The 27,280-nt window shown below is 44.8% G+C and overlaps 3 protein-coding genes across 7 annotated transcripts in view; 2 read left to right on the forward strand and 1 right to left on the reverse strand.

Annotated features, from left to right (window-relative positions):
* The window catches only part of LOC126556960 (hemicentin-1), a 72,301-nt gene extending 69,140 nt beyond the window's left edge, over nt 1–3,161 (forward strand). The window contains exon 15 of one of the 2 annotated variants that reach the window (XM_050212540.1): nt 3,055–3,161. In XM_050212540.1, coding sequence (XP_050068497.1) covers nt 3,055–3,128 — 74 coding nt within the window. In that variant the 3' untranslated portion in view covers nt 3,129–3,161. The remainder of the gene's footprint in view (nt 1–3,054) is intronic. The other variant, XM_050212541.1, reaches the window with a different exon arrangement.
* The window catches only part of LOC126557911 (protein fork head), a 251,822-nt gene that overhangs the window by 140,469 nt on the left and 84,073 nt on the right, over nt 1–27,280 (forward strand). The window lies entirely within an intron of this gene.
* Nucleotides 14,268–27,280, reverse strand: part of LOC126556671 (ankyrin repeat domain-containing protein 12) — a 41,672-nt gene continuing 28,659 nt past the window's right edge. For all 3 annotated transcript variants that reach the window (XM_050212083.1, XM_050212085.1, XM_050212084.1), the window contains 6 exons: nt 22,296–22,554; nt 21,519–21,831; nt 18,423–21,437; nt 16,144–16,423; nt 14,887–15,007; nt 14,268–14,764 (listed from right to left, as the gene is read on the reverse strand). In XM_050212083.1, coding sequence (XP_050068040.1) covers nt 14,274–14,764; nt 14,887–15,007; nt 16,144–16,423; nt 18,423–21,437; nt 21,519–21,831; nt 22,296–22,554 — 4,479 coding nt within the window. In that variant the 3' untranslated portion in view covers nt 14,268–14,273. The remainder of the gene's footprint in view (nt 14,765–14,886; nt 15,008–16,143; nt 16,424–18,422; nt 21,438–21,518; nt 21,832–22,295; nt 22,555–27,280) is intronic.

Consider the following 27,280-nt stretch of genomic DNA (forward strand, 5'->3'; position numbering starts at 1 on the left):
TAGTGCGGTTTGCTGACAGTTTTGGTTTGGTTTCACCTTGTGCGCGTTACCGTTCAACCGAGGGTGTACCGTTTTTCGTCGATGCCGATTTCACTAGCCGGTGACAAAAATTATGCGACCGGTACCGTACAACACGATATCGACACGATCGATTTCAAGCAATTTGGAGTGTTTTTTTTGCTTGGGGACACATGTATCATGGTGTGGGGTGAGTGGTGAAAAAGCTTATGCTATCGTAAGGATACTTTATGGCACGGCCTTTTTCCACCTTAACGGAATTGGGTTGAGATGAGGCATGAGAGAGAGAGGGGGAGAGAGAGAGAGAGAGAGATAGCAACTGATTGTTTAACATATTTTATCATCAATGATGACTGGCGGTGATAGAGAGTGATAGATTTTCCGGGTGCTATCATAAATGCAATAAACATGATTTGATCCCTAGAAACAGTAAGTCCAAATTGTATTTGCGCTTATGAGTATGCATTTAGCAAGACTAGAAGACGTATTTTTTAAAATACGTTGTTGTATTAATTTATAATTCAAAAGATCTTAAAAATTAATGAAAGAAAAGCAAACAAAAGCAACAGTTTTTTCATAGGTGCAAAACCATCTACTTCATACAAAGTTCTAAAATATTCAACTTTAAATTATTCAATGCAGACGCCTTGTGTGCTTCTCATCTGATGGAGACGCCTGGTGCCTTGTAGTATTTTGTAAGTAAACGGGTTGAACTTTCTGAATAAGATATAACTCAACCGACCATTGGAGATTGTTTATAAAGACGATTTATTTGTCTTCTGTTTGGAGTTTTGCTTACTTCACCCTTAAAATTCTACTCAATGTTTGTAAATTGAATGATTTATTAGTGTACTCGCACTCGTATCAAACTCTCGTACGTAAAGCACACATTTTACGTATGTCCACCATCTCTCTGTGGTATTAATCAAAAGGACATCAAATATTGGATCAGTACATTCCCTTCTCGCTTCTTACCGGTACTCCGCAAGACATATCTATCTGCAAGATAAGCCGAGCCGTCTCGGTTGCGCAAACACTTCAAAAAATCACATCAAATAAACTTATGTACAGAACAAGACCTGAACACTGCTTGTTGAACTATACATGCAGAAACACTGACCGCACATTTTCCTTGGTGCTTTTTTTTTCGGGTAGGCTGGTTTGGGGAAAAAGCTCGAACTCGACGACAACAACAGCACACACTCACATACACCTTTGGGCGTCTCCTGTGACCGTCTAGCGTCTGCTGTTATGGTGGCAATGGTGGTGGTTGGTTATATGGAAATAGAAAAATTGATGAGCTTCCAAAATCTTTCACGCCTTCAGCTGTGTACCCATCGTCCCCACTTTGGATTGGGTGCGCACTGACAATCACGGCCCAACAGCGGCAAATGAATCTCTCTTTCTATGGGTGGACTGGCAGGGCTGGTAGCGAGAGGCTTGCGCAAGGGAAGGAGTAGAAAACCCAATCAAACACTGAATCCTAAACAAATTCCCACACTTTCAGGTCGCAACTGGTTGGATGCCATATTGATGGTGCACAAGCGGCACGGTGTGATTGTGCTGATGATGCTGGGTTGTCCTAAGAGTTTGATTCGTTTTTTATGGCTTTTGTGTACAATTTATTTTACAAAATATAAAAATAATGTAGTTTTGTAGAGCTGCACTTTAAAAACTTGCTTTTTATTTTATAACTAAAAAAAAAAACATTTTTCGTAGCCACCATTACCAACCTACTCAGCATCATCTCGTTAGCAGCGCCAGTGCTTCTGCTGTCGAGTTTGTTGTTTTAATATGCCACCCCCTGAATGAAGCAGCAAACGACCGATGCGTAACCTCCCGCCCAAAACAAAAAAGGGAACCTAATAGTCCACCATGAAGAAAACCACGCAAAAGCTTTCCTTCCCAAACCGTGTAATAAAGTTCGATCCGGAGGCCTTTTTTCTACCTTTTTTTTTTTACTTGCCAAGCCCAGTCAAAACCGAAGCAAGGGTCTATCAATCCCCTGAGCTTCATATGCAAATATGTAATGTGTTTGTTAGATGATTTGGAGCTACCTTTGCAACGGGCGCCGAAGCCTATCGAAGTAAAACTCCATTTTGCTTCATATAAACTCCCCTTTACGCACACACCCAAATCCTCCGTTTCATACTCCTCCTCCCGGGTTTGTGTTTCCTTCTGCTTGCCAAAGAAGGTCTGTTTAGCCTCCGGTGTCTATCTGCGCTGGAGCTCTTGCAGAATGTTCGGAGCTTGGAGGAAGGTTGTGAAATGCCTTGGTACGCTTCAGTGAACCTTTTCTCGTCCGGCCGGCGCCGGTGAAAACACCAAGTTGCTCCATCATCATCGTCACTTTTCGGGGTCACTTCGATGGGAAAGAGAGAAGGAGAGAGAGAGAGAGAGAGAGAGAGAGAGAGAGAGAGAGAGAGCGAAAGAATAGGAAGGCTTTGTTTTGTTCTTGCAGGTTTCAAAATACTTTTCTTTACTCACAATTTTTGTGCTGTATTTTCTGTGGTCAAAAGATTCACCCAAATTCGACGAAATTCGGGTTTTGTTGCATGTTTCTGCTAACAACGAGCCAAGACGAGACTCTTGGGAGTTATTAAATCTTGCCCCGAACATTACTGCTGATCGAAAAAGGTAGTTAAGCATGATTTTCCTGTTCGTTACAGTCGCAATGGGACAAGATGAGGAGGAAAAAATGGTACATTGTGAGCAAGATTTGTTTTCAGCTTATGTCAGCGACTGTAAATAAACTATTAAGCGCCATAAGCAAGCCACAAAGCCTTTTGATATCGAGAGCTTTCGCACTTAATGTAAATAAATCCACTAAAAGAGAAAACTATCGATGCCAATTAGTGTGAGGAACGGGGTTTTCGTTACCAAAGAGCTCAAATTCCATTTATTATTGCGATAGACTTTTCCTCATTCATCTGACTACTTAGCGGCCTTCTTCTCACTAACGTTTTTCACGTTTCTTTTTATGGTTTTATGCTTTCGCCCCATCTTCCGTTGCGCCGTTTTATTATAATTTTCCAGTTTATATTGCAGATCCCGATCTAATACTGCCGCGCGGAGGCGATATCGAGTTCACCACCCTATCAGGAGCTTAACACAAGGAGCTGCTGGCGGCTGACCATCAGCAGACAGTGGGCCAATAGAAAAAGGGGACACGAGTGGAAACCCAACGTGGATGGTGATGGTGTATGTGCATATAGTGTAGCTATTGTGCATCAGCAGCAGCAGCAGTCCAGATGATGCAACTAACTCTTAATCACAAAAATGTAGTGAAGCTGAGAAAGTACGTTTTTAAAACAAAACACAAACTTCAAACAAATTCACAAAACACAAAAACTCACACACCGAGAAAGAGGGAAGAGAAGAGGCGTTAGGCGTAGCCGGTAGGAAACGAAATGGAGGGAAAAAAACATACAAATCAAAAGTAGCTAATCAAACCAAATGAAATAAAAGAATCTTTAAATCAAGAAAGAAAGTGTAAGAGTGAAAAGGAAGAAGAAAAACAGATTTTAAGCGTTAGTGTTAAAACCCATTTGGGTGGTGGCGATCATGAAGAAAAAAAAAAGCCAGAAACAGTTTAAAACAAATGGAAACACATAGAGAAAACACATTGTTGCTCGTATTTGTTTCGTGGTTTTCATTGTAAACACGTCACATGAACAGAGTTTAATAGGCAAAAACAAAAAGAAAGGAAAAACATAAAACCCGGTATCGGAGGGTGAAGGTAGAAATTGTTTACATTGTTTTTCATTTCTGTTTTCATTGTAAACTGAATTTCGTTTCTACACATTATTGTAAAAAAAGCGTTAAGGTTTATTAGCGAGTAGCGTAAAGACTAAAACACTAAAAACCAAAAAATACACAAACACACATCTGTAATGAAAAATACACAGAAATTCATAATTGTATGAAGAAAAAATGGCTTAAGTGGAGCAACACAAAGTAAAAAGATTGCAGAAGGAAAACGCAAAACAGCCAAAACAAAGAAAAAACGTGTTTGTATTGTGTGGGCATGTGTGTTTGTGCTGTAATTACAAACAAAACACGAACACACTCGCTATTTGAATCTAACAAAATTGGACAACAAAGAAAAAACACAGAATTTACTACCACTGTAAATTAAAACATAGACAAACATTTAAAAAAAACATCAGAAAAGGATGACTAAAAAGGAGGGAAAGGCGAACTATTTTGCTCTTTGTTTGTCCTTGTTTTTAATTAAGAAAAAACAAAAATAAAATCGCAAACCAAATGATAAAAAAGCTCCACTTGCCGCTATCGAGACGGTTAATAAAATAGACTATAAAACCGAAGCAGAAAACAAAACACTTTTAGCGATGTATGGCCAAGGGCGAAAGAAAGAAGAAAAAACAATAAAAGAAGAGAAGCAAACACAAGAAACGTTGTAAAAAGCAGCCAGCAAAGAGAAGAGAAGTACAGAATCAAAAACGAAAAACCAAAAAAAAAATATAAAAAAAGGAAAAACTACTATTCAACAACCACATGCAACCGATTTTCGATGGAAAAAAACACTTATTAACAATCAAACGAAATAAAACAACAACAACAAAAAAGCTGGATAAATTCGTTTAAATGAATGACAAGCAGTGTGATCAGGTCTTTTCTTTGATTTGGTTTTTATTACTAAACCTTGTTTTATTTGCCCCCCAGCAGCTCAAACAGAAGTAAGTATATTTTTTATCAAAAAGCTGACACCTTGCCGAAATCGTTCCACTCTTACTAGCTCTCTACCACCTCTAGGTGACCAGATTGCACGGGTAAGTATTAGCCGGAAAGCAAACGTGACACTTCACCCAAAAAACCACGTGTCAAACCACTCACAAACCCACGCCCGAAACCTTTTTCCCATCGGGTGCGCGCCCCTACACGATTTGTATTAAAATGCAAAACACTTGTTTTAGGACACTAATCTGAACGAACGCTCGCTCTGTCTCGCTCGCTTTTGTTTCACATTTATCCCCGTGGGGTGGGGGGGGGGGGGGAGGGGGGAGAGTATGATACTGGACACGTGGACACAAGGGACGGTAGGTTTGCTGACACTGATCCCTAAGGAGGTACCAGGAAAGGTTCAAAAGTCCTGATCGTTATTGTTTGTCCACTTCACTAAAGAAAAAGAAAGCAGCAAAAGCACACAAAAAAAGGAGAGCCTCCGAGGTTCCGTTATGGGTTGTGCTTCCGGTGACACTTTTTTTTATTGCTGCTTTCCCAGTAAAACAGTAAAACGAGCCAACAATGGTTGTTGTCCGGCGTGATCGTAAAGGTGCACGCAGTCGTAACAAATTCCCATTGCGTCTGTTTTGTCCCATTTGCCAACCCGCTGGGTGGGTTCGGCCGCTTCCGGGAGGGACAGGTCCCCCGAAATGATGGGTGTTCCTGACCCGTCCCTTACACGGTTGAGTCCTTGGGTTTTTGAGATTTTGCTGACTCCAGCACGGGGACTTTATGAAATTTATCATTCGCTCACTCTTTCTCTCCAGTTTTTTTCTAGGGACGATTGAGTGTATTAGTTAGAACGTGTTTAATGCACGAAAACCGAAACGGACGGTGCAAAGAAAAGTGCAGGAAATTAGTAAAAATTAAATGTGACAATTACTCCGTACCGGGATCGCCCATCGGGTTGCTGGAAATGATGTAAAATATTAATAAAAAAACACCAAACCAACGCGAGCACCCGTTCAAACATTACAATGGTACAACTTGCCATTAAACGTGCAATATTACATGTACTGAAAATGGCATTAAAATTATACCATTTCACAAACGAACGAGCAAAAACTCTTGCACCCGGGTGGTACCGTTGGTTCGGGCCGCTTGGGTGTGCATTTTTTATTCCCCACTCGCTCGCTTTCCCAGAACCTCTCCGGGGTTTTCATAATTGCACATTTACGACGGTCGTGCCTTATGAAGCGAAGTCGTGCTGTAGTTGTGCTGTAGCGAAGAACAATGGGAAGGAACCTTTCTCCTTTCAACCGAAAGGGTCTCCTCTATGCCATTTTGCCTCTTTCCCAATGTCAACACAAATCTCGACCTCTCGGTCTGGGAGCATTGGGGGACGAAAAATAAAACTATTCTCCAACAGTGAATGATTGCTGTTTGTGCTGCTAAAACACCTTAATCGTGGGTGGCACACAGCCACCCGACTCTCCTATGGGGTAGAGGTGTGACCAGATGGAAGAAAGCGGAAGGCCTGGACACCACGTGCTTAGATGAACGTTCTAAATGAAGGTAAACGGTGAGTCATTATGAAATGCAATAAATGGACGCCGGACACTTGTGATAAAAATGGAGTTTCGCAGATGAACAGGTGAGTAGGAACACAAAAGCGGGAAACAAACACACAGTGGTGGTCGTTAAAGTGAGGTTAGCTTTCAAGCTACCTACTCTTCTTTACTGACCACCACTGTACCATATGGAATGATCTATTGCTGTGGTTTTTTGTAACAAAAGGTGCCACTGACGTTTTTCTCGCCTTCAAACGTTTCAATAAATAACGAAAATACGTTTGTAACTGCAACCGTTGTTACTGCCAGTGCCGGTGTGTTCCCGGAATCTTTTCAATTACTGTTGTGTTCTCCGTTTCGCAAACAGTTTCCGCCACGGCAACAACGACAACGGCAGCAGCAGCAACTAAATCCTAATCGCAACACACTAATAGTCGTGTACGAAAACTCGCACCAAATCTTCCATCACCCATTATTGCCCAACAGCAACCATCATCATCATCATCATCATCACCAGCAGCAGCAGCAGCAAGTAGGATGCGCGAAGAGCAATATTTTCCTTCGAAACGAGCTTGTTGTTTGCTACCTGTATGCTTTGGGAAGAGGGCGGAAAAAAGCTTCGTACAAAAGCGTTCACTATCGCACGGAAACACATCACATGCTGCTTGGTGAAAATATTTTGAGGCAACGAGGCATCGCTCACTCTCTCTCTCTCTCTCTCTCTCTCTCTCCCTCTAGCTTTCCTTCTATGTCGTTTTATTTTGGGCTCGTTTCGAAACTTTTGCTCGCCTACTAGACGAGTTTTTGTCGTTTGCTGTTTGGTCTTTGGGTTTCGGCGAATGCTTGTTTCGAATTTCATCCACCAAGTGGATAAAAACAATCCAACCCCACACCGAACACAAAATTTTCCCTCCCTTTCCACCTTTCTCGTGTTCGGATCGGTTCCGACACTATCCGGAACCAAGGAACTAGCAATACACAGAACACACACACACACAAACTATATGTGATGCAGATGCAGGGAAAATGAAGAATGCTTTGAGAGTCGGAAGCTAGACTTTAAGTATTGCTTCAAACAAAACTTTTGATAAAACGTTTTCCCACCCCCGCAGTACCACTCAAAATCGGCGGATGGACGAAGGGGAAGAAAAAAACTTTCTCACAGCTTGCAGAACATTTGTCCTTGCGGTTGCCGGCTGCGAAGACTTGTCGAGTGGGCAAACGTCTCTCCCGGCCGCCCCCATTGGATGGAAAATGCCGGAAACGGAACCTCAAGTGGGCCGTCAGTCGGTTGCGCTTGCATTGTTTACTCGCCGTAGCGCACTCTGGGAGAAACTCACGAAACAGTTAAGCGATAATCCACATACACACACACACAGATAGCGAGTGAGCAGTACACGGGAAGCAAACCGTTCGGGACCGGCGACCGGATGCTTGCTGACGCGATCGATTCGCCGCGTACTCCAACTCCCGACGGGAGCTGGGCCAAACACACGGGAATGCTCTGGTAAATTTGAGCAAAACTGTGCTCGAGCTTAAGTAAAAACCAAAACAACTACAACGCCACCAAGACCCGACTGCATTCTCTACTTTGCTCCATCAATTTTCCTTTTCTACTTGTGCCGCGTGGAGTGGGTCGCCTCTAGTGCTGGCCAAAGATGCTCGTGAGCGTGTGCCATGGATTGGTGTATATTTATACGGAAAACGGCACAGTGCCGGGAGAAACTATGGCGCACTTGGGTAAGACAAACAATTTAAGAATGATGGTCGTCTAAAAACTTAATCAAAACTCTGAATTTATTTCGATTTTTGCACTGTTTATAAGAAGATAATAAAACAATTTCCAAACACACATAAGCGGTCCATCTTCAACCAAATGTTGGGCAAGGCACTGTACGAATGAGTCCCATTATAAGGGGTTTACCTTTCGCCAACAGCTTAGTTTCTCCAAACCGACCGTGACTAAAGGGTCATAAGAACATTTGAACGTATGGACGGAAACACTTACGGTTGCACTCGACTGAGGAAGCAAGCGAGCATATGTGCGCGTTTGTGAGTCCGTATTTTAAAAATATGCTTCCGGGTGCATTACCGGTACCAAGATTAAGACTGTTATTATAATGATGATTTTTGAAAAGCACTTGCACACATTTACCGCCGCTATTTTTGTGTCTTACTTTTATCGACGTTTAGCACGGTTGCTTCTTGTTGTTGCTGGTTTATGATAAGCGTGTTTTTTTTCTTGAAAATTTTGCTGTAGAACATGGAGCTTTAAATAGCTGTCGGGTTAAAGGACCTGGTCACCGTCACCTAAGTTGACCTTCTGTTTGGTTCTGATAATACAAGCAATCCTTGAGACGTCTCACTGTGCAGGAAGCTTCGTTATATCCAGGGTATTTTCAATTTTCTCACTTTGGGAAAGATTTTTTACAATTTTAACTTATGGGATAGCGTTGTCTAGTACCATCATAATGCTATAACCAATCTAACAATTCCTAACAACTAAGATCCACTACACAATAGATTCATCGTTATAGACATTTTATTGCTGTTGGTTGCACTTTCTTACGAATATTTCAATCGATCAAGCCCTTTGGAGGAATGGAGGAATGAATGCTCGGGATCCCTAACATCATAATCAAAGTGCGGAGAAAAGATTGTCTATTGGGCTTTTGATGACTGTCTAAAGGGATATGATTCGTCGTTAGCTTTGAATTTTATCAAGAGAAAGATACAAAGCCTTGCCCGATAATGATGATCTACTAGGTTCTTTGATAGTCTTTCATGAAGAACTGGGAAGAATATCTAGATTTGATTTACGATAACTTTACCATAGCTAATAACTTTGCCAAAACAATCATCCTAAGGTGAATGATCATTTAGAAGACATTTAGAAACCTACAGAAGAAAAATGCGTTGTCAGCGACTGTTTTGATGAGGCGTCTTGAACAAAGCCACTGCGACGTGTGGGAATGAGCGACTCACTTTCAAGCATGCTCCTTAGGTCACACACAACCGAAACATGCCGACTCGAAACAACAAATTTGACATTTAATAATGCTCTTTCCTGGTTGTGGTGCAAAACAATTAATTACCTTTCGAGCTTTTAAGGATATTATTAAACAAATTGTTGTACTTTATGGTCAAATGCTTTTTTGAAAGGTCTGATTGTTTCGGTCAAACCCACAAGAACAGCGAAACAAAGCGAAACAGTCAAAAAAGCGATACGAAGCGTTACACTTTGATGTTTTGTTTCGGTCTGGTTTGGTCGTGTGTGGCCCCGGCCTTACAATGGGTTCTTCAGGGAACCTTTTCGTTGATGTATAGTTCACAAATGTCTCACAGTCAACAACTGTCGAATTTCAAAGAAAGATTTCGATTTAGTAATTCCTTGGAGGTGAATTAGACCTCTCGTACTACAAAGAGCTTGGAATACTTGTTAATGAAATCCCTTTTGTTTCAGAGTCTCAGTCGAAGGGTCGCAAGGGTAGATAAGATATGATCAAAGATCTCGATGATCGTGGTATGCGCAGCAAACTATCCTTAGTGAAGATCAGGTTAATTATTAAATTACAGATGAGCTACAGTACTTTAACCTTTTTGAATATTCTTGCATCCTTCATTTCAAGCGTCCTTCATGAGTGCGCTATCTATTATTTAAATATTTAGAACATAGCCTTTTGTAGAGCTAACATTAAATTGAAAATCCTTCCATTCGAGATGATTTTCGAATCGAATTGAAATGTAAAAAACAACACTCGCTATGAAAATAACCCGCAAAACCTTAAATTAAAACATGGAAAAACGCATCACTAAACAACATAAACACTCACAAGAAACATCATAAATCCAGCCAATCAGTGCCATAAATCTGATTTCTTTATGAAATATTTCCACGTAACCTAGAGAGCTAAAAGCATGGCTTACTTAACGAGCTACCTAGCAACGGGTGCCTGCCTCGCACCTACCGTAAACAAGTGCTTGAGCGCACCTTCAATCCCTTACCGGTAACGCCTGGAACCACCGTGGAGCACCGGGCACACAATCCCGGCTGAGGAATTACCCGGGACCCGGGAACGCGCATGGCTAACCGGCAGCGGCAGTGCTCAGAAAAGGCCATTATGAAAATGAAAGGATAGTGAATATAAACAACAAACTCTCAAACAAAGTTTAGCAAAAGTTTTGCAATTCGCTGCGCAGGCTTCCGGGAAATGTGCACGCGGCATGCTGCCAAGTTAATTTTGTTCCGCCAGCCAACACACTGAGTGCTGGGAGGCATTTTCGGGCCTCGGTTCTGCTGGTTTTTTGGCTGTTGCTGTGTATGCAATTTATATCAGTATGCGAAGCATTTTCCTCAATTCCTTCAAAATTTTATTAGAAAAATCACTTGAAATGTTGGGTATTAAAATAAACAAATAAATAATAAAAGCTAGCTGAATTCGAAATATAGTGTTTTGACAGGAAAATTCGCAACCTTTCGCTTGAAAAATCATTGTTTCACAGCTTACGACCAACATTACCGCGCAAAACAATAAAGCGAAAGGTCACGCGCTACCCACAATCTTCTGTATCGCGTCGCCTCAAAGCGCAGGCACCGGGCACCCCTTTGAAGTGGGTGAGGAAAAGCTTCCATCGTCGTTACTCCCTCCCCCAAAAAACCACGCTTGTACCACGCTTACTTCACACCCATACACTACTGCAGTCAGCATCCGAGTGAACAACCGACGCGTGAACAAATGAAAACTAATTCCTACGAATAATCAGCGAAACCCGAACCAGGCAACCCTGCGTCCCCGTAGCCGCAGTCACAAACCCGGCGGAGCAGCAATATTTACAACTAAAACCAACCATTTTATCGTCCCCGAAAATGGATCCGTTGATTGTACCTAACAATGTTAACGACGGAGGTTGCCTGATGACGATAATCATGCCGCGCTAGTGCGCTCCGAGAACAATGCTAATCATGATGGGTGGGGGGAGGCGAGGTGGTCGCTTGTGCTTGTTTTGGTGGGTCCTCCATCGCCCACTGCACCGCCCATTGTGCATTTTTCGACGAAATGCAGATTAACTTTATTATCCGACGGGTTTTTGAGGTCTGGCTTTTTACGTCTGTCGCCCCAGTAGATGATTCCCAGCAGAGCGGGATGTTGTTGTCTATTATTTCCGCCTTTCCGAAGGGCGCCGTCTCACAGCCGTCAAGCTATTGTGTTAAGCTGCTACGATGTCGCTCTGCGTCGGCTCGTCAGTACACTGGAGAAGAGCCCCATTAGAATGATGCTGACTGACTGAATGAGGCCCTCGATGGTGGTGTTTCCTTTAGGTCAGTTTCGCTTCTTCTTCTTGTGCCAGGCAATTGGCAAGATCTTGCCATAAGACAGGAGCGGGTCTGGGTGTGATTTTGGTCGGTTTGCTAACCGGGGATGACACTGTATCCTTGACGTCTCGGTAAGACTTTATGGATAAACAAGTGTACAAAAGCAGGCCTAGGCGCAGTGCGTCCACTGGCTGAGATGTGGCACCAGACGGCATCGGGTCAGCATCTTATCGACATCAAAGGAAAAAAAGGAAAACCTGGCGGAAAGACATGAAATTTGATACCCATTGTCTACTGGCCTATTGGAGTAGATGGCTATCTTCGGTAAGCTGTCACTGTGGAGTGGAGATCATTTTGAACCTTTGAACGATACGACACAATGATTACAATGGGGTTTAATGGTGCTGTGGGTTATTGTTTGTCGATTTTTTTGTATTCTATTTATTTACAACAATTCTACACAATTGTTATCTAAAACATTGACAGTAAATAACGGAACGCATTACTTTTCCTATACATGTTTTCAAGCCATTGGCGGGCCTTAACATTCTTCTTCTTATTACAGCTAAAGATACAAAATATGCCCTCTTCTGGTTTGTTGTTAATTATTATTCTTATTTGAATTTTCTCTACTTGTAGTACCAGTGTTCAGGAAACGACTAAAGTTTTGCTACCATCTTTCTTTCCTAATAAAACCTAATAGCGCAAAAGGACACTTGATTTGGAACACATTCGACGCCATTCATAAGCGATGGGACGTTCGCGTGATGGAACACTCTCGCGGATCGCGCGGACCCATTATCTTATGATGCGACGAAACTGGCAGGACTGCATCTAGCACAAAGAATTGTGCTGCTTAGTGCGCTCCATTGCAGCAGCAGCAGCAACATCAATCGTATTAGTATGTAGGTAACAGCATTAAAACCAACCACTTTGGCAACAGCAGCAGCAACAGCAGCAGGAGCAACAGGAACGATGTCAACAGCGGATGCACACATACACACATTAGCAGCCTCAGCAGCAACAGCAGCACCAGCAGCATCATCACCAACAATCCCGGGACTTTATATCCGCTTCCAAACAAAGCACACTGTACATCGGGGAAAATGTTTTAGCAACGGTAAGCGACGGTGAAACTTTAGCACGCTCTGTATTGTGTGTGTGTGTCTGTATGCGAAACTTTTCCCTGAATGGTTCTATGGGAGCATATCCCCGAAACCCGATCGGTTATTAATAATGCGTCGCGAGGGTACGGAAAGGCGCCATAGTTAAATAATGACGAAACAAAGCTAATTAAATTCTGCAACTTTTGCCTTTCGATTGATGATGTTCCCGGCAAGGCATGATGGGCTTTGACCGTCACGTGCTCAACGTATGGTTGTGCGCCTTGGCGGCTTGTGGTAGTATGCAAATACCGAAACAAGTAGAATGAATTGAGCTTTTTCGCCGGTAATTGGCAGACAAACAGGAAGTAATAAGATTCATGCTTCAGTAGGAGGAAGTGATGAGTGAACAATTAAAAGTGTTTCACAATTGTTTGACGGTACTCATCACGGACGCTAACTGATGGAAATTTAAGGAATCAGGCAGATAGGAACTAACGTTGAGTGTTGAGCTATGAAGTTAACAGTTGAGTAGCGAATTTCCCCAGCTGAATCCAGGATTCCACTATATGATTACAAAGTTCCACAAAAAGCAATATTCCATTATTCATTTGAAAAATTCCACTGAAGGTTTCAAAAGCTCCATTTCATGGATTGAAACCCTGCATCCAATGAAAAACCTGTTAGAGAAAAATGCAACTCTTTGCAATTATGCTGCATTGTTTAACAAAAAAGGATGTAGACCTTAGTCGACCTATTTATTGAAGCGCGAACTGTAGCACGCGATCCTTTGGTTGTAAGCTGACATTACCAAATTGCATGACCAGAGTTTCTGTAGTAGTTTGTATGGCTTATAGGAAATCTTTTGCATGACCAAAGCTTTTCTTGGCCTAGTAATACAAAGCTTGTATGCAAATTCTTCCCTAAAGGGTGACATAAAAATGGCTAGAATTGGACTAGTAAGAAGGGAATGTCTTTATAATTACCAATTTCCTCTCTATTTAGGTCAAGGACATTTCGGCACGACTTCCTGGAAGCTTAAGGACCCATACAATGGGGTCCCACACTGACCTTCACCCCTGTTGGTAACACGCATCCGGAAGCACTCAAGGACGGAGATCAAGGTAGCGAACATTTGTTAACGACCTAACGAAAAAACAAACAAACCAACCGACCAACGAACAAGTGAACGAGCCTTCTCAGCAGTACCAAAAGTACATTAGCCCAAAGCTTTGCGCCGGGAGGAGGAAAAAACTGGGCAGAACAAACAAAAAAACACACAAGTCAAGTCACAAGTTTTGAGTTGAATGAATTTCTGGTTTGATTCTCTTTTTCTTATTATGTCTTCTTTTTACGAAGGTACTTAAGCGAACGTTACAACACTCACATAAACGTGTAGCCTTCTCCTCCAAGGGTCATATATTTACACAAAAAAAAACAAACGCACACACACACGAGCCTACCCAGAGGCGGGCTAGCAACAGCCTGGTACGGCCACCTATCAGTGCCGCCGGTAACAGTGAACCCTCGTGCGAGCAGAACCCAACCCACGCCCGACACTAGAATGCCGCAGCGTCGTTGCTATGCAGGTGTTCCCCCGGGACTGGTCTCGGACCGCTGCTCCTCTACTGTGGGAAGGGAACGGGACTGCGACTGTGGCCCAACAGACGGTGACCGTTGGTGGTGCTGTTGCTGCTGTCTGCGTTGTGGCTGAACGTTATCTTGGGCATCAGCAGCTGATGGTGGTGTTGGTTGCTCGTGGGGCTGTTGCTGCTGTTGCTGTCCAGCGGGTTCGCCTGTGGATAAACGAGGATCACCATCAGTGGTGGAGTCCGGATTTAGCGTGAACGTAACATAGTATCGCTTATTGCTATCGAGCTTCTCCGATGGCAGTGTAATGACCTGCTTGCTGTTACCGTGCGTCAGCTCCAGCGCCACCTTCCCCCCAGCACAGCTGCGGTCCGTCGGGTGTGTTAGAATTTTCGGCAAGAAAAAGCTGCCCACCCCGGACGTGCTCGATTTGTACGGTCCGAACCCGAGCTTCGGTATCGTGTGATGGTTCATCATCGGTACTGTAACGGGTGGTTTGCGGCGGACACAGGGCGGCAAATGCAAGGAATGCACAATTAGAGCGTTAGGCAAAAATGTTGGGTTTCGGTGACCGAACACGGTCGAATGGATGCGATTTACTTACTGTACGCAGCGCATGGGATTCCCGTGTAGGCGTGGGTCGCATGAAGACATCGGTGTGTTTTGGTCGTGCAGTTTAGGGCACGCTCGTAACGGCTCACATCTGGACTGAGCCTTCGTTCGGCCTGTCGTCAGGAAAGAGAGAGAGAGAGAGATACATAGAAAAGGGGAGAGAAAAAGGAAAAAGTCGTGGGAAAACATGTCAGTAGCGAACGATAAAACCTCTGTCCCGAACTGGTGCGAGAATTTGGTACTGAATTATAGAAAGCGGACAAGTTCTTGACCGGTACACCTCGATACCACCAATCACATCATTGCGCTATCCGAAATCGTCTCGTGATTACTATTTGAAATATTAAACTGCTCATCACCTAAGTGAAAACACGACTCGACTCATGACATCCAGCCTGATACGGCCAGACGAAGCCGACGAACTTGCACCAACCCAGCGAAACGATAACGATACGATGAGGTTATCGTGGGCAACAAATTTATGTCTCTGACGTGCCGGGTTCTGTGGCGCCTCCTTCATCCTCTCCCCTTGCTTGTTTTGTAACGTCTTTTTACGATCAGTCGTATTTGGTTGCCATCCTGTTAAAGTGCACCAGTTCTGCCAGCAAGATCATAATGGCATTTCTGCCTCTCGCGTTTGCCGTCAAAGCAAGGGACAAAGCAACAAAAACACAAAAAAGATGCTCAAACCTTTATGATCCTGACTGCGGGCGAGCAGTCAGCACAAAACGTCGTGTCAATTGACGATGCTACGCGACACAACTTGACGTACCAACGGCAAACAAAAGTGCGAAAACGAGACCGCGGGACGAACAAACGAGTCGTTCGGATTAGTTGCGCGCCCCGGCCATGGTGTGCCGTTGTTGCAAACTGAACGCAATCTCTGCCAACGATGTAATTACGGCGACAGAAATGAAGGACTTATGAATAAATCTCGTCAGCAGGCATCATTGTCCGCCGATGTCGACGGACTGACGGGCGCGCGCGCTCGCTCGCTCGTGCGAAAAAGCCATGACTAATGAAGTCCCTCGCGGCAACGACGAGCACGCCAACGACTTGCAAATGCAGAAATATGCTTAACTTTTTTTGTGTTTGTTTGGTTTGCGGTAAAAGTTGGTGTAGTACCCACGTGATTGTTTGACTCGAGCGCCATTTTCGATCTTCTCTTAAAGCAAACGACTGTTATACTAATCTATACACAAACAACTGGCTAAAACGATACTACTTGTGGGTAGGGCTAAAAACTCACCTCATCGTACACCTCCGAGATGTTCTGGAAGTTGTACGTCTCCTTCTTCTGCAGGCTCTTGAGCGTGTCGTACAGGAAGAGCTCAAAGTTCCGGAACGAGTACTCCGTGTACGGGTAGCGCTTGAGCGTGCTGCCCGTCTCGTACCCGAGCTCGATCGTGGATTTGTGGTAATCGTCGACGGCCCGCTTCACCAGCACCGACTCGTTCACTTTCGTCGACCGTATTTGCAAACTTTTCAGTTCTAACAAGTGTTGGAAAATTTTTCTTTCCATATAATATCTGGGAATAAGAGCGGGCAGTGATGGCGATTGATAGGTTTGGTTGGAAGGTTGGATTTTTTTGTTTGTTTGTTTTAGTTGGCTGTTGTTGTAAGTTTGGATTTGATTGTAAAGCTGGTGGGTTTTTTTGCTGTTGTGATGATTATGCTATTGTTGTTGTTGCGCAAGTTTTCATTTGTTTCATGGCAGTTAGAGTTCGCGGTGGAGTGTAACACTGGTTTTGTTTTATGTTGTATTAATTAAATTTTAACTTTCTTGCTAGGTTGGTTCAGATTAACCCTGCTCTCTAGCTCTCTCGTTGTAGATTGTTTTGCAAGCGAAAAAACCACAAGTTCAATGGAAAACAGAAAAAGAATCGGGAGGTGTTCAAGGCTTTGTAAAAGCTTCCCGAAGCGGCACGAATGTGAGCAAATTATTGCATAACGAAGTGAATGTCCTTCAGTGTACGCTTTCACTTTGAGCGTGAACTACGCCTAAAAGTATGCAATCACTAATCATGGTTTTCTTTATAGGCTTTTTGTCATAGTTTTAGGATGTTTTCAGGTGCCTTGGGCTGTCTGAAAGGCGCCAGAAGAAAATAATAACAAGTAGATTGCAAACTTTTGAAGTGAGTTAACGTCAATGCTCTCAAACATATTATGAAGGAGTTTGTTGAGAAATACATTCAATACTTTAGTAGCGAAGCTCACAAAAATGAAAAATAAAGCGACGGTGAAAAATATTAATTAAATTCAATTTAGTTGAAAATGAATGAGCACGAGTCTTGATGGTTTCGATACGCAACAGGGTACACGAGAGGGAATTCCTTGTTAATTTTCATAAGGAAATAATGCATAAATCCATTTTTTGTCCCTACTAAACTTCTAATCACTTGATAAGTTAGATTTGGTTTTATAACTGAACACTTTAAAACTAATTTTCTATCTTCTTTTCGGTGTGTAGGATACTACAAGGTAGGTGAATTGCTAATTTTGTCTATAATTCCTACTCGGGGTACATTGCTAGCTTACTAAAACACTCGTAAAACACACTTCCAACACTTTCACATTATTGACTACAAATTTTCCCAAGGGGAAGTTATCTACCACAAACGCATGTATTGCAAAAACTCTTGCCCAAAACTGTAATATGGTATACGATATTAGAAGAATCGGTGGTCATTTACTATCACTTTGCTACGCAATCTAACACAGCTACAGCAAAACATTTTGCTGACTAAAAACACTACAGTCGTTACAAAAACACTCTGAAGTAAGCCTGCAATTGACAGGTTTTGGAGATTAGAAGTGAGTGGCTCTACGCACACGTGAGTTCCTTCCTTCATTCCGAATCCGATGCACTTCCTGACCTTCATGTTGATGAATGCGCTGGCTGCTTTTCACCGCTTCTTCTGGTAGGTCTTTTTTTTATATATATTTAATGCACTTACTAGCATAGCAAAAACAAACAACAACCTTGCGGACTATTGCTTCTATCGGTTCAGTAGTGTTCGAGAACTCTTTTAGTGTTTCTATTTCATCTTTTCTCACACAAAACACACTCCGAACAACACTCATCTTGATTCTTATTACTTTTTTTATCTGAAACAATAATACGTGGGAGGGGTTCGGCTTCAGAGTTAGGTCTCTTATTAGGTGGCAAAAATCGCTAGTTACGGGATGGAAGGTGGAAAAAGGAGGAGCGGTACAGGAATCAGTAGGGGAGGCACGTGCAGACACTTCTCGAACAATCGTATTTCCACATCAACAACTATCATGTACAACGCGAACACACAGTGGCAACTATTGGGACAGGATCAGGAATCAAGGAGCGGCGCTATCGAGTGTGAGATAATGGCTAAGTGAAGGTGATGGCCGACCACTAGGCGGAAAGGAAACAGAAACTACTTAAAGGCGTTGAGATAGTGTCCATCTTTCTGTGTGTGTGTATGTGTGTGTTTCTAGCTCTCCTTCTGTGTTGATGTGTTTGACTATGCAACTAGAGAAACTCGATTAGCCTACCTTCGAATATTGCGATGAATCGACTGCTGAACGGTCGTCATGTTGACGGCATTCTTGTCGCCCGGTTTACGACCCTCGGGCCGCGAACTGACTGCCCGCTCTTCCACCATCGTGAAAGCCGACCTTCGCGGTAGTGTGGCGGTGTGCGTCGGACGTTCGAAGATGGTCGACTTGCTACGTATCGCTTGCGGGCTCGGTTCGAACCCCGAATCCTGATCCTTGCTGCTTTGCTGCTCCTGCTGCTCGTCTTCCTTCAGGCGAGGTTTCTTTTTGATTTTCTTCTTCTTCTTCTCGTCGTCAGCCTCGGTACCATCGAGACTGACGAAAAAGCCTCTCGTCTGATCGACCTTCTCCTGGTCTAGCTGCTGCGATGCAGCCGCATCCTTTTCATCCTTTACCGGATCGGACGGTGCTGGCGGTATCGGTTTCGTATCCTCCTCGACGCTTTCCATTTTCGATTCCATCGAACGGCGCAGCTTCGGTCGCTCTTTGGGAGGTTCTGGTGGTTTCGCTTTTTCCACTACCGCCGGCACTTCTTCCACCACTTTCGATGGTTCTTCTGGTGGTTGTGTTGGAGCCGGCTGTTTGGTTGCTGCTTCCTCAACAACGGATGGCGGTTCTGTCTCTTCGCTAGATTTTGAAGGTGAGCTTTCGGTCGATTCTTCGGGCGTAGTTTTCTCTTCGTCAACCACCGGAGCCGGAACGTCTGATTTTGCTTCCATCTGCGGCACCGGGAGAACAACAGACTCTTCCGGTTCTATTAGAGGTGGTAAAGATTCCTCTGCTATTAGCGACTCATCGTCACCCATACCTCCGCCATGGTCTACTTCCAATTCTTGGGGCTGAGTTTGTGCTTCAACCGACGGTTGCTTTCTGTCTTCCGTGACTTCTGGCAGTGGTTCTCGGTGTGGCAGTGGTTCCGGTTGTGGAGGTACGGGTTCGGGTGGCTCCATTGGTACTGCAACCGGTTCCGGTGTTTTCTCTCTCGCTAAAGGGGGCGACGGAGGAGGAGGCGCCGGTGAGGCGGCCGGTTCCTCTAAAGGGACTGGTGCTGCCGGTTTCTGCTGCACTTTTCCCATTTCTTTATCGGTTGATTCGGACTTTGAGCGACTTTTGCTATCACTCTTGGCAGATTTTAATTTAGACCGATCCTTTCGTACCTCCACTCTCGTGGCGGTTGTCTGCTGCTGCACTAGCTCCACCGTATGCTCGTCCCGGACCTCTTCGATAGTTTCCGTCACCGGTTTGCTCGTCACCCGGGGCAGCGCTTTCGTAATGCGGTCCTCCGTCTCGCTGAGACCCTCCACGTCGGACCGTGTCCTCTGCTCGATCGTGTAGGTCGCATCCGTTGCTGCACCATCGTCTTCGGTCGATTTTGACATTGATTCGGGTGGCTGCTGGTGTACTTGCGCTTCCGTCACAATCTCCGTCGAGCTGGCGTGTTTCGTCAGCTCTTCCTCGCTTGGCGAGTCCGACTTTTTTGCCGACTTGGCCAGTTTTGTCTTTTTACCCGTTCCTTTCACCTTCTTCTTCTTCGTCGTGCTGGAATCGGACGATTTACCCTCGCTCTTCACGTCCGACTCCTTGCGAATGTTAAACTCCGCCCGGGGTGGCGTCCGCGGAGACGTCTGTTCCTCTAAAAAATCACCCAAACTACCGGAAGCATCGAAACCGCCCGCACCACCGTACTGCATCGCTGCCGGCAGGCCTAGATGCGTTTCACGCGCGGTACGCTCGGAGGAGAACTTTAGACCTCCCCCACGGCCACCCACGTTCGAGGGCGAATCGTTCTCGGAAGAGCCACTGTGTACCTGTTTTAGGATTATTTTGCCGCACCGTTCGCCAGCCTTCCGTGGGCCAGCGTCCTTCTTTTCGGCGTACTTAAACTCATACTCTTTCATCGTGTCCGGTTGTTTCGGATCGCGCGCTTCTTCACGGTCCCGTTCCTTGTGACGGTCGCGCGAGTGTGATCGTTTGGAAGAGCACTTTTTGTAGCATTTGTGCTTTCGTCGTACATGTTTGCAGCAGCTGTCGGAAGAGGAGCCGGTAGTACTGGCGGACGATGAGCTGCTACTTCGACGATGCTTAGACGTTCGCTGCTGATCACTACGATGCAGTTCTGCATTACTGCGAGAGCGACTTATATCGTTCGATCCATCCCGGTACAGATACACCGTGTCACTGCAGCTGCTGGTGCGACGACCACGATGATTTCCTTTTCGTTTGTGGCGACTCTTGCGGTGCGTTCGATCCTCCTGCGATTCACTCTCGGAGTTTGAGTTAAGATAGACGATGTAGCGCTTCGATGTTTTCAGATCAATAAGCTCCTCCTTTTCGGTAAGCTTGAGCGGCTCCACTCGATCAATATCCGGGAGGATCTTTTGCTGTCTGCCGGAGAGTCGCAACTTGTTGGCCGGCAGTCCACCCTGCATCTGCAGATACTTGGCCGTCGACCGGTAACCCTTAACCAGCGCATAATCCAGCGGCGTCAGCGGTGCACCTTTCGAGGACGGTCGGTACAGCAAATTAATATCAGCCCCAAGCTCCAGCAGCAGCTTACACATGTCCACATTATCGTGGCCGGCAGCAATATGCAACAGAGTCCGCCCATCGTTGCTGGTCGTGTTAATGTGCTTCGGCTTCATCTGGATCAACCACTGGACGAGCTGGCGCCGTCCGGATGATGCCGCATCGTGTACCGGCAGATCGCCCTTTGCGTTTCTCAGCCACAGGTTACCCTTTTTCGTGTGCAGTATCTTCACCGTTTCCATCTGTCCCTTCGCACAGCCACAGTGTGCCGGTGTTCGACCCTTCCGGTCCTGTCGGTTCGGGTCGGCATCGAGCTTTAGCAGCAGCGAGGTAGCATCGGCATGCCCGAGCGTAACCGCATAATGCAACGCGGTACAACCGTTCGAATCGATCTGATCGGTGTGCGCTCCGCAAAGGTTAATTAGCGTATCGATACACTCGGTGTGTCCTCGCGACGCTGCGCAATGTAGCGCGGTCAATCCATCCCTGCAAAATGGAAGCGAACGAAAGGAAAGTTAATGCACTTGTGTCTCAGTCCTCCGGCTTACGGCACAGCACAATACATACTTATCGGCACTCTCGACGTGAGCACCGGCTTTGATCAAAGCCAGCACAGCCTTGGCCGAACCGGCGGATGCGGCCCACAGCAACGGTTGTCGGCCATCCTTATCCTCTACTTCGACCGAAGTATCAGGATGGTTTAGCAGCGTGTTGAGTATCTCGAGCGCTAACTTTGCCGATGCACGGGCCGATTTCCCGTCGTAGTTGGCGCCACACATCTGGGCCGCATAATGTAGCGGACTGCCACCGTTTATGTCCGGCGTGGACACATCCGCACCGGCCGCTAATACTGCACGCAGTGCCTCGACTTCACCGCACACTGTGAACGAAAGAAGGACAAAACATACAACCGCCCGCGGAACAGCGCGGTTCCGCTGTCAATAATGTCTGGTCGGAGGAGAGTAGAAGCGATACACTAACACTATGATGCCGGTGCTGTGGCTTAGAGTGCTGTCAAATAGCAACGTAGCGCGCGAATATCGATTAAATATGGTTGGCGTTACTCGGTGCCGTTGTCTGTAGTTGAAGGTTTAAATTACTTCTCCTAGAGTGTCTTAATTTGGTGAATGCTTTTGCGAATTATTAAAATACAAATATGGAATTCATCTACGCAACAACACTTTGATTTTATCGTCCAATTGACAAAAAAAAAAAACTAAATGAAAAAAAGCCATCACTACCAAACGGGCTAAATATTACTCTAACACACGGACGAACCGAACATTCAATTAATTTTCATAATTATTTCACGGCGCAAGCAACCCGCCCACCCGTTCAACGTACCGGTGGCCCAGTGTACGACCGAGTGTCCCTCGTTGTCGAGCGCATTCACGTCCGCTCCATTCGCTAGCAGTAGATTGACCAGTTGCAGATTTCCCTGTATCACCGCGAGATGCAGCGGCGTAAATCCATCCTCATCTGCGGACTCAATCAGCTCGGGCGCTACCATGGCGACGCTGGCAGCCGCAGCAATATCCTGCGCACTGCTACAATAATGTAAGGCACTTTTGTTGCTCCGATCCCGTCGATGTACGGCGCTGGGCTGAAATTGGGAGGCGCACAAAAAAGATACACAAAAACGGTGTTTTAGAAAATCGGTCAACATGCACACGGTTGTGCGATGATTCACTTTTCTACACATGAAGCGATGGCACCGAGGACAAGGGCTGTAATGAATGGCGGATGAAGTGGTTTGGCACTGAGTGGAAACTTAATGTTCAATTTCGATTCGATCCGTTCTAACGCACTAATTAACTATCACTGGGGTCGATGCTAAAAACTGTTCCATTCCCAGTTGCGTTCGTTGTGTTTACTACTTCTTTAGCGGAGAGCTCTCACAGTGACATTGGTTGTGCTCGGTTCGAGTCACCCGAGTAACAACACTACCGGCTCATTCTGGACGAATGTTTGGTAGGCTGCAATTGGACAAAATAACAACCGCACACAAACACAGCTGCGAACAAAACTGCGCCAGTGTGTTCGAGGTTGCTAGTGTGTTGTGCAACTAGGCAACGCAGTTGCTAAGGGTGAATATGGTAGCGTGGTCGAGCATGCCGCCACCAAAAGGTTTGTTTGATGATTGCAATCCAACACAAACTGATGCCAAGTGTAAACACAAACACAGATCAAACATTGGTAAGAATTTTTCAAAAGAAATTGTGAAATTATTTTCATATTTTACTAATTTAACGCACATGAAGATGACTTAAAGACTAGGCAAGTAGTTGGAAAAAATCAGACTAGAACTAAACTAAAGTAGATAAAGAGATTTCAGTTCATTTCATGCTTCACAATCCGTGCCACCAGCACTCAAGGTTAGCAAGCATATCATAAAACGCTTTCGGGCGCATTCCTAAACCGTCTCGTAATGCCATTCAACGTCCTCGACCTCAAAACCGTCGTCTGCGCTTGATGCCGTCTATCTGTCTAGTACTAACCTTTGCAGCCGGTTTATTCTGTCAATGGAGCCCGACGACGAATTGAAACGTCCCTATGAATCAACAAACGAACCAACGCGCTCCTTGATAGCCGATAGAAGAAAAAAAGATGTCTCCCCCCCCCCCCCCCCCCCCCCCCTTCGAACGAAACCTACAGCCAATTCAGCGCTCGTACCAATCGGTATTGGCGTGAAATATTAACGATCCGTTTGACGACAACCGAGCGAACCGCTACGGTTACGGCCAAGTGCTTGCAGTTGACGTGCATTATTTCCAACTCCAGGCCGCGTCGATGATGCGCTCGGGTCGCCAATTTTTTTTTTTTTACTCCTGACCCTCTTGTTCCTCCGCGCACGGAAGCCCTTGAACTCAACCTACCCCCCCGCCCGCCCGTTAACCTTTTGTGTTGAGCCCATGATTGCATGTGCCACCGGCATGTGCTCGCAGCCCATTCAGCCGGAATCGATGGATTTGAAGGAACAGCTCCTGCTGCTACTACAGCGCGCGGTATTGCACTGCTCTTTAGCCTCTAGATGCCAATGCCAATCGAATTTTACGCCCGAAAATGGGATGATTGGTGTTTTCGACGCCATCCATACACGCCGGTGCATATTCATCATGAAAAGACCTTTGAAAGCTGCTGCTGCTGCATGCCGGCGAACCGGGTGGCAAATGCAGCTTTGCATCGAGAGTGAGTCAGAAAAAGAGAGGGAGAGAGAGAGAACTGTTCGGTGCAGGTGATATGTTGTGCATCTGTTTGAAGCGGTTCGTATCGTATTTAGAGCCTTAAAAATATATGTTAAATGGTTGGCCCGAAATCAAGTTAAATGGAGCAATAAACGAGCTAGCCTGAGTGGGCTGCTGAATTGTTCAATACTTGCCAAAATTCTCGAAATTCGTTTTGATTTGAATTACTAGGAATCTGCATTGAAAGGTCGAAATAGCTCCCAACGATTGACTTTGGTTGCTGTTATTGGGAAAAACGGCTTAAAATATCACAAATTGTTTTAAATTACTAATGATGTTGCTTGCGTCACGAATTCGAGAAGCCAAGAATTCAAAGCATCACTTTACACTCTAATTAATATTTGCTTTTCTCTATCAATTGATTTAATTCAGTCTGAGCAAACAATTTCAAATAGTAAAAACCACGTTCTAGAAATTTCTTAAACGTAATAAATTCACTTTCATATTAATTACCAACTGTTTGCATATTGCATAACTGATATACTTACTCCATCTTCTACTCCAAAGAAAACAACTGTTGATTTATAATAAGAAAACTATTTACCCAACCATACTGAGCATGCCCTTAAACTGAGACAGCTTTCAGCGGCCAGACTCTACATCTAATTGGAACGATCCGCTTCGAATGACCGATTCCAAACATGCGCCAAGCACCTCAACTCAATGGGGATTGCCTTGTCAACTGGGTCATTCATCCTTGTTTACCATCAACAAGAGACCGATTATACCGGACAGCCTATAATTCAATACGTCTTCTTCGTCAGCCTACGGGCACACGTCCGACCGATTGTTGGCCGCACGCAACCCAGCAACGATAAGAACTGGCCGACGACAGAAAGTGAACCTGAACCACGCAACATTTCCTACACTTGCCGGCGGCCATAAATAAATCTTAACCTCCCTCACCCCATCGGGTTAGCTTTCTGGCGGCTTTGGCTTCCGCCGAAAAGTGAATGAGAGCGTCGTTTTCCGAATGCTTGAAAATAATGTCTCATGGGATAAATGAGTTTTTGTGTGCGTTTCCTGTCTACTGTGCACGGTTCTCCTAGTGTGTCCTTTAGTGCTTGGCGAAATCCTCTTGGCGGCCATGCCGAGTGTGCGTCTTAAGGAAAGGACGTACGCAAACGTTAGGCTATCTTAAAATCCTGTTTGAATGATGAGAACTGGCGCGAGTATCCATCAAATTATAAAAGGCATTATTAAGTTGAGCGTAATTTCTTTTAATCGAAATTGTTGCGCCATCGGAAAATCTTGTCTCATCAATTAGTGGATAACAAAAAATCGTCTAATCCAACGATGAATTACGATGGGGAGAAACTAAACAACTGCCTAAAAAAAAATCATAACCGGTCAATAAAAGGCCCTCACCATAATGTTGTGTTCTAAATCAAATTTCTTGGAATAAAGAGATCGGATTATGTTTTCAGTACGGTAACGGAAGAATAAGTAGGTGCTTGGAACGTGCCATTTCGTAGGCTATTCCGCTTTCACTTAACGGTTGAGTTGGAAAGAAAATTGAAAATTCTTCACTTCATGGCTCTTCGGCTTGATTTTCCTGTATTTTCTGGCCATTTTCTGTCCACCAGACGCTAGAAATAGATAAAATCTCATCAATGTCGCCTGAAGGCTGAACATAGGCCAGTACAACAATCCCTGAGGAGGTGAGCACTCTCGGTACTCACTTGCAATGACTTGTCACGAATGCTCGCTGCTACCTTGGCGAAGGAAACGCTTCCCCAGAGTTCCCATAGTCGATCGTTGTTCTATTGATGGATTTTTACGCCCGCGTCAAAGCCGTACAACAAGAGCATCCGTATTATTGCTGCTGGACCTGGCAACCTGGCAATGCTGGTTCGATTTTGTCATCAGTAAGCAGTAAGCAGCACTAGTGACCAACTTCACCAACAAAAGCCTGACGGAAACCGAGTATCCGTCCGAGTATGCCTCGATTAAATGGGACATTCGCCTGCTCGGGTGCGAATGTGATCGAGCATATTGTCCACCGTTTTTGTGACACACCCGTACAATCTCCCCCCGGACAAATCTCAACGAAACCATGAATACACTTCGAGAGATGGCAGATGAACACGTGTCCTTTCTTTGCTGGGTACACCCTGCTGCTACTAGTTCTTCATCTCTCTCGCTGTTTCCCCATCTCTTTCTTCACGGCTTATTGGTAGAAAACGGCAAATGACCCAAAACAAGGCTTGTTTTGTCAAGCTCCTAAACCAATTGACGTAATGGGTTTCCGGACGCTATCCGAAACTAACTTTAGCTCTATGGTGAATGCTGGTCCAAACACTCGCCTCCGACTACATCGGTTCGGACCTTTTGGACGGGTCGGTTTCGTTGTTGCCCCCGAGTATACCCTGGACAAATACAGCCAACCGAGACAAACACACACACAAAATCATACCTATATTTACTGTAACAAAGCAGCGACACGACTATTAGCTCTCGGGCTTCTGATGGTCTAGTCTGCGGCCCACCTCGTTTCATGTGGGTCAGAGTTCGGTCAGTTTCCCGCCAAACGGAAAGGGACACTGTTTATTTTATCCCGATTGTATGGCGCTTTATCGACAGCATGCAACCCTTTTTGTCACCGATATGAGACGCACAGGGTTGGATGGTTGTGTCTACCAGAGGGCCCTGAGGTGCTTCGTTATTCAAAAAAAGAGGGAAATGAAAGTGGCCTTTGTAATTTTCCGACAGCAGCTTCTTGAAGGTGGTACACTTGTTCGATTTTGCCTCGAAAAGGGAAGTAAACAGATACAAAATTTATCACAATGTCATAAATTATGAAACATTTCTTTGCTAAATACGGTGAGGTACACACAAGAACTATCAGTCGATTCGAAACAGTGGAGAAGAGTTCATAGGTTGTGTGAAATTATTTAAGATTGTTTCTACCAGAGGACCAGATCTCAGCGGAGTGTGACAGAAACTGGTGTACTATTGTAAGAAAAGTTCAATCTAGATAATTTTGAGAACTTTTTAAAAGCAACCCATCTTTGACAAAATGCTCCAAAAAGGTTGAGAGTCGACCAGATTGTCATTGGTACGAAATATACTAAAATAGTTCGA

The sequence above is a fragment of the Anopheles maculipalpis genome, chromosome 2RL (assembly GCF_943734695.1).
Source record: "Anopheles maculipalpis chromosome 2RL, idAnoMacuDA_375_x, whole genome shotgun sequence".
Classification (NCBI taxonomy): Eukaryota; Metazoa; Arthropoda; class Insecta; order Diptera; family Culicidae; genus Anopheles; species Anopheles maculipalpis.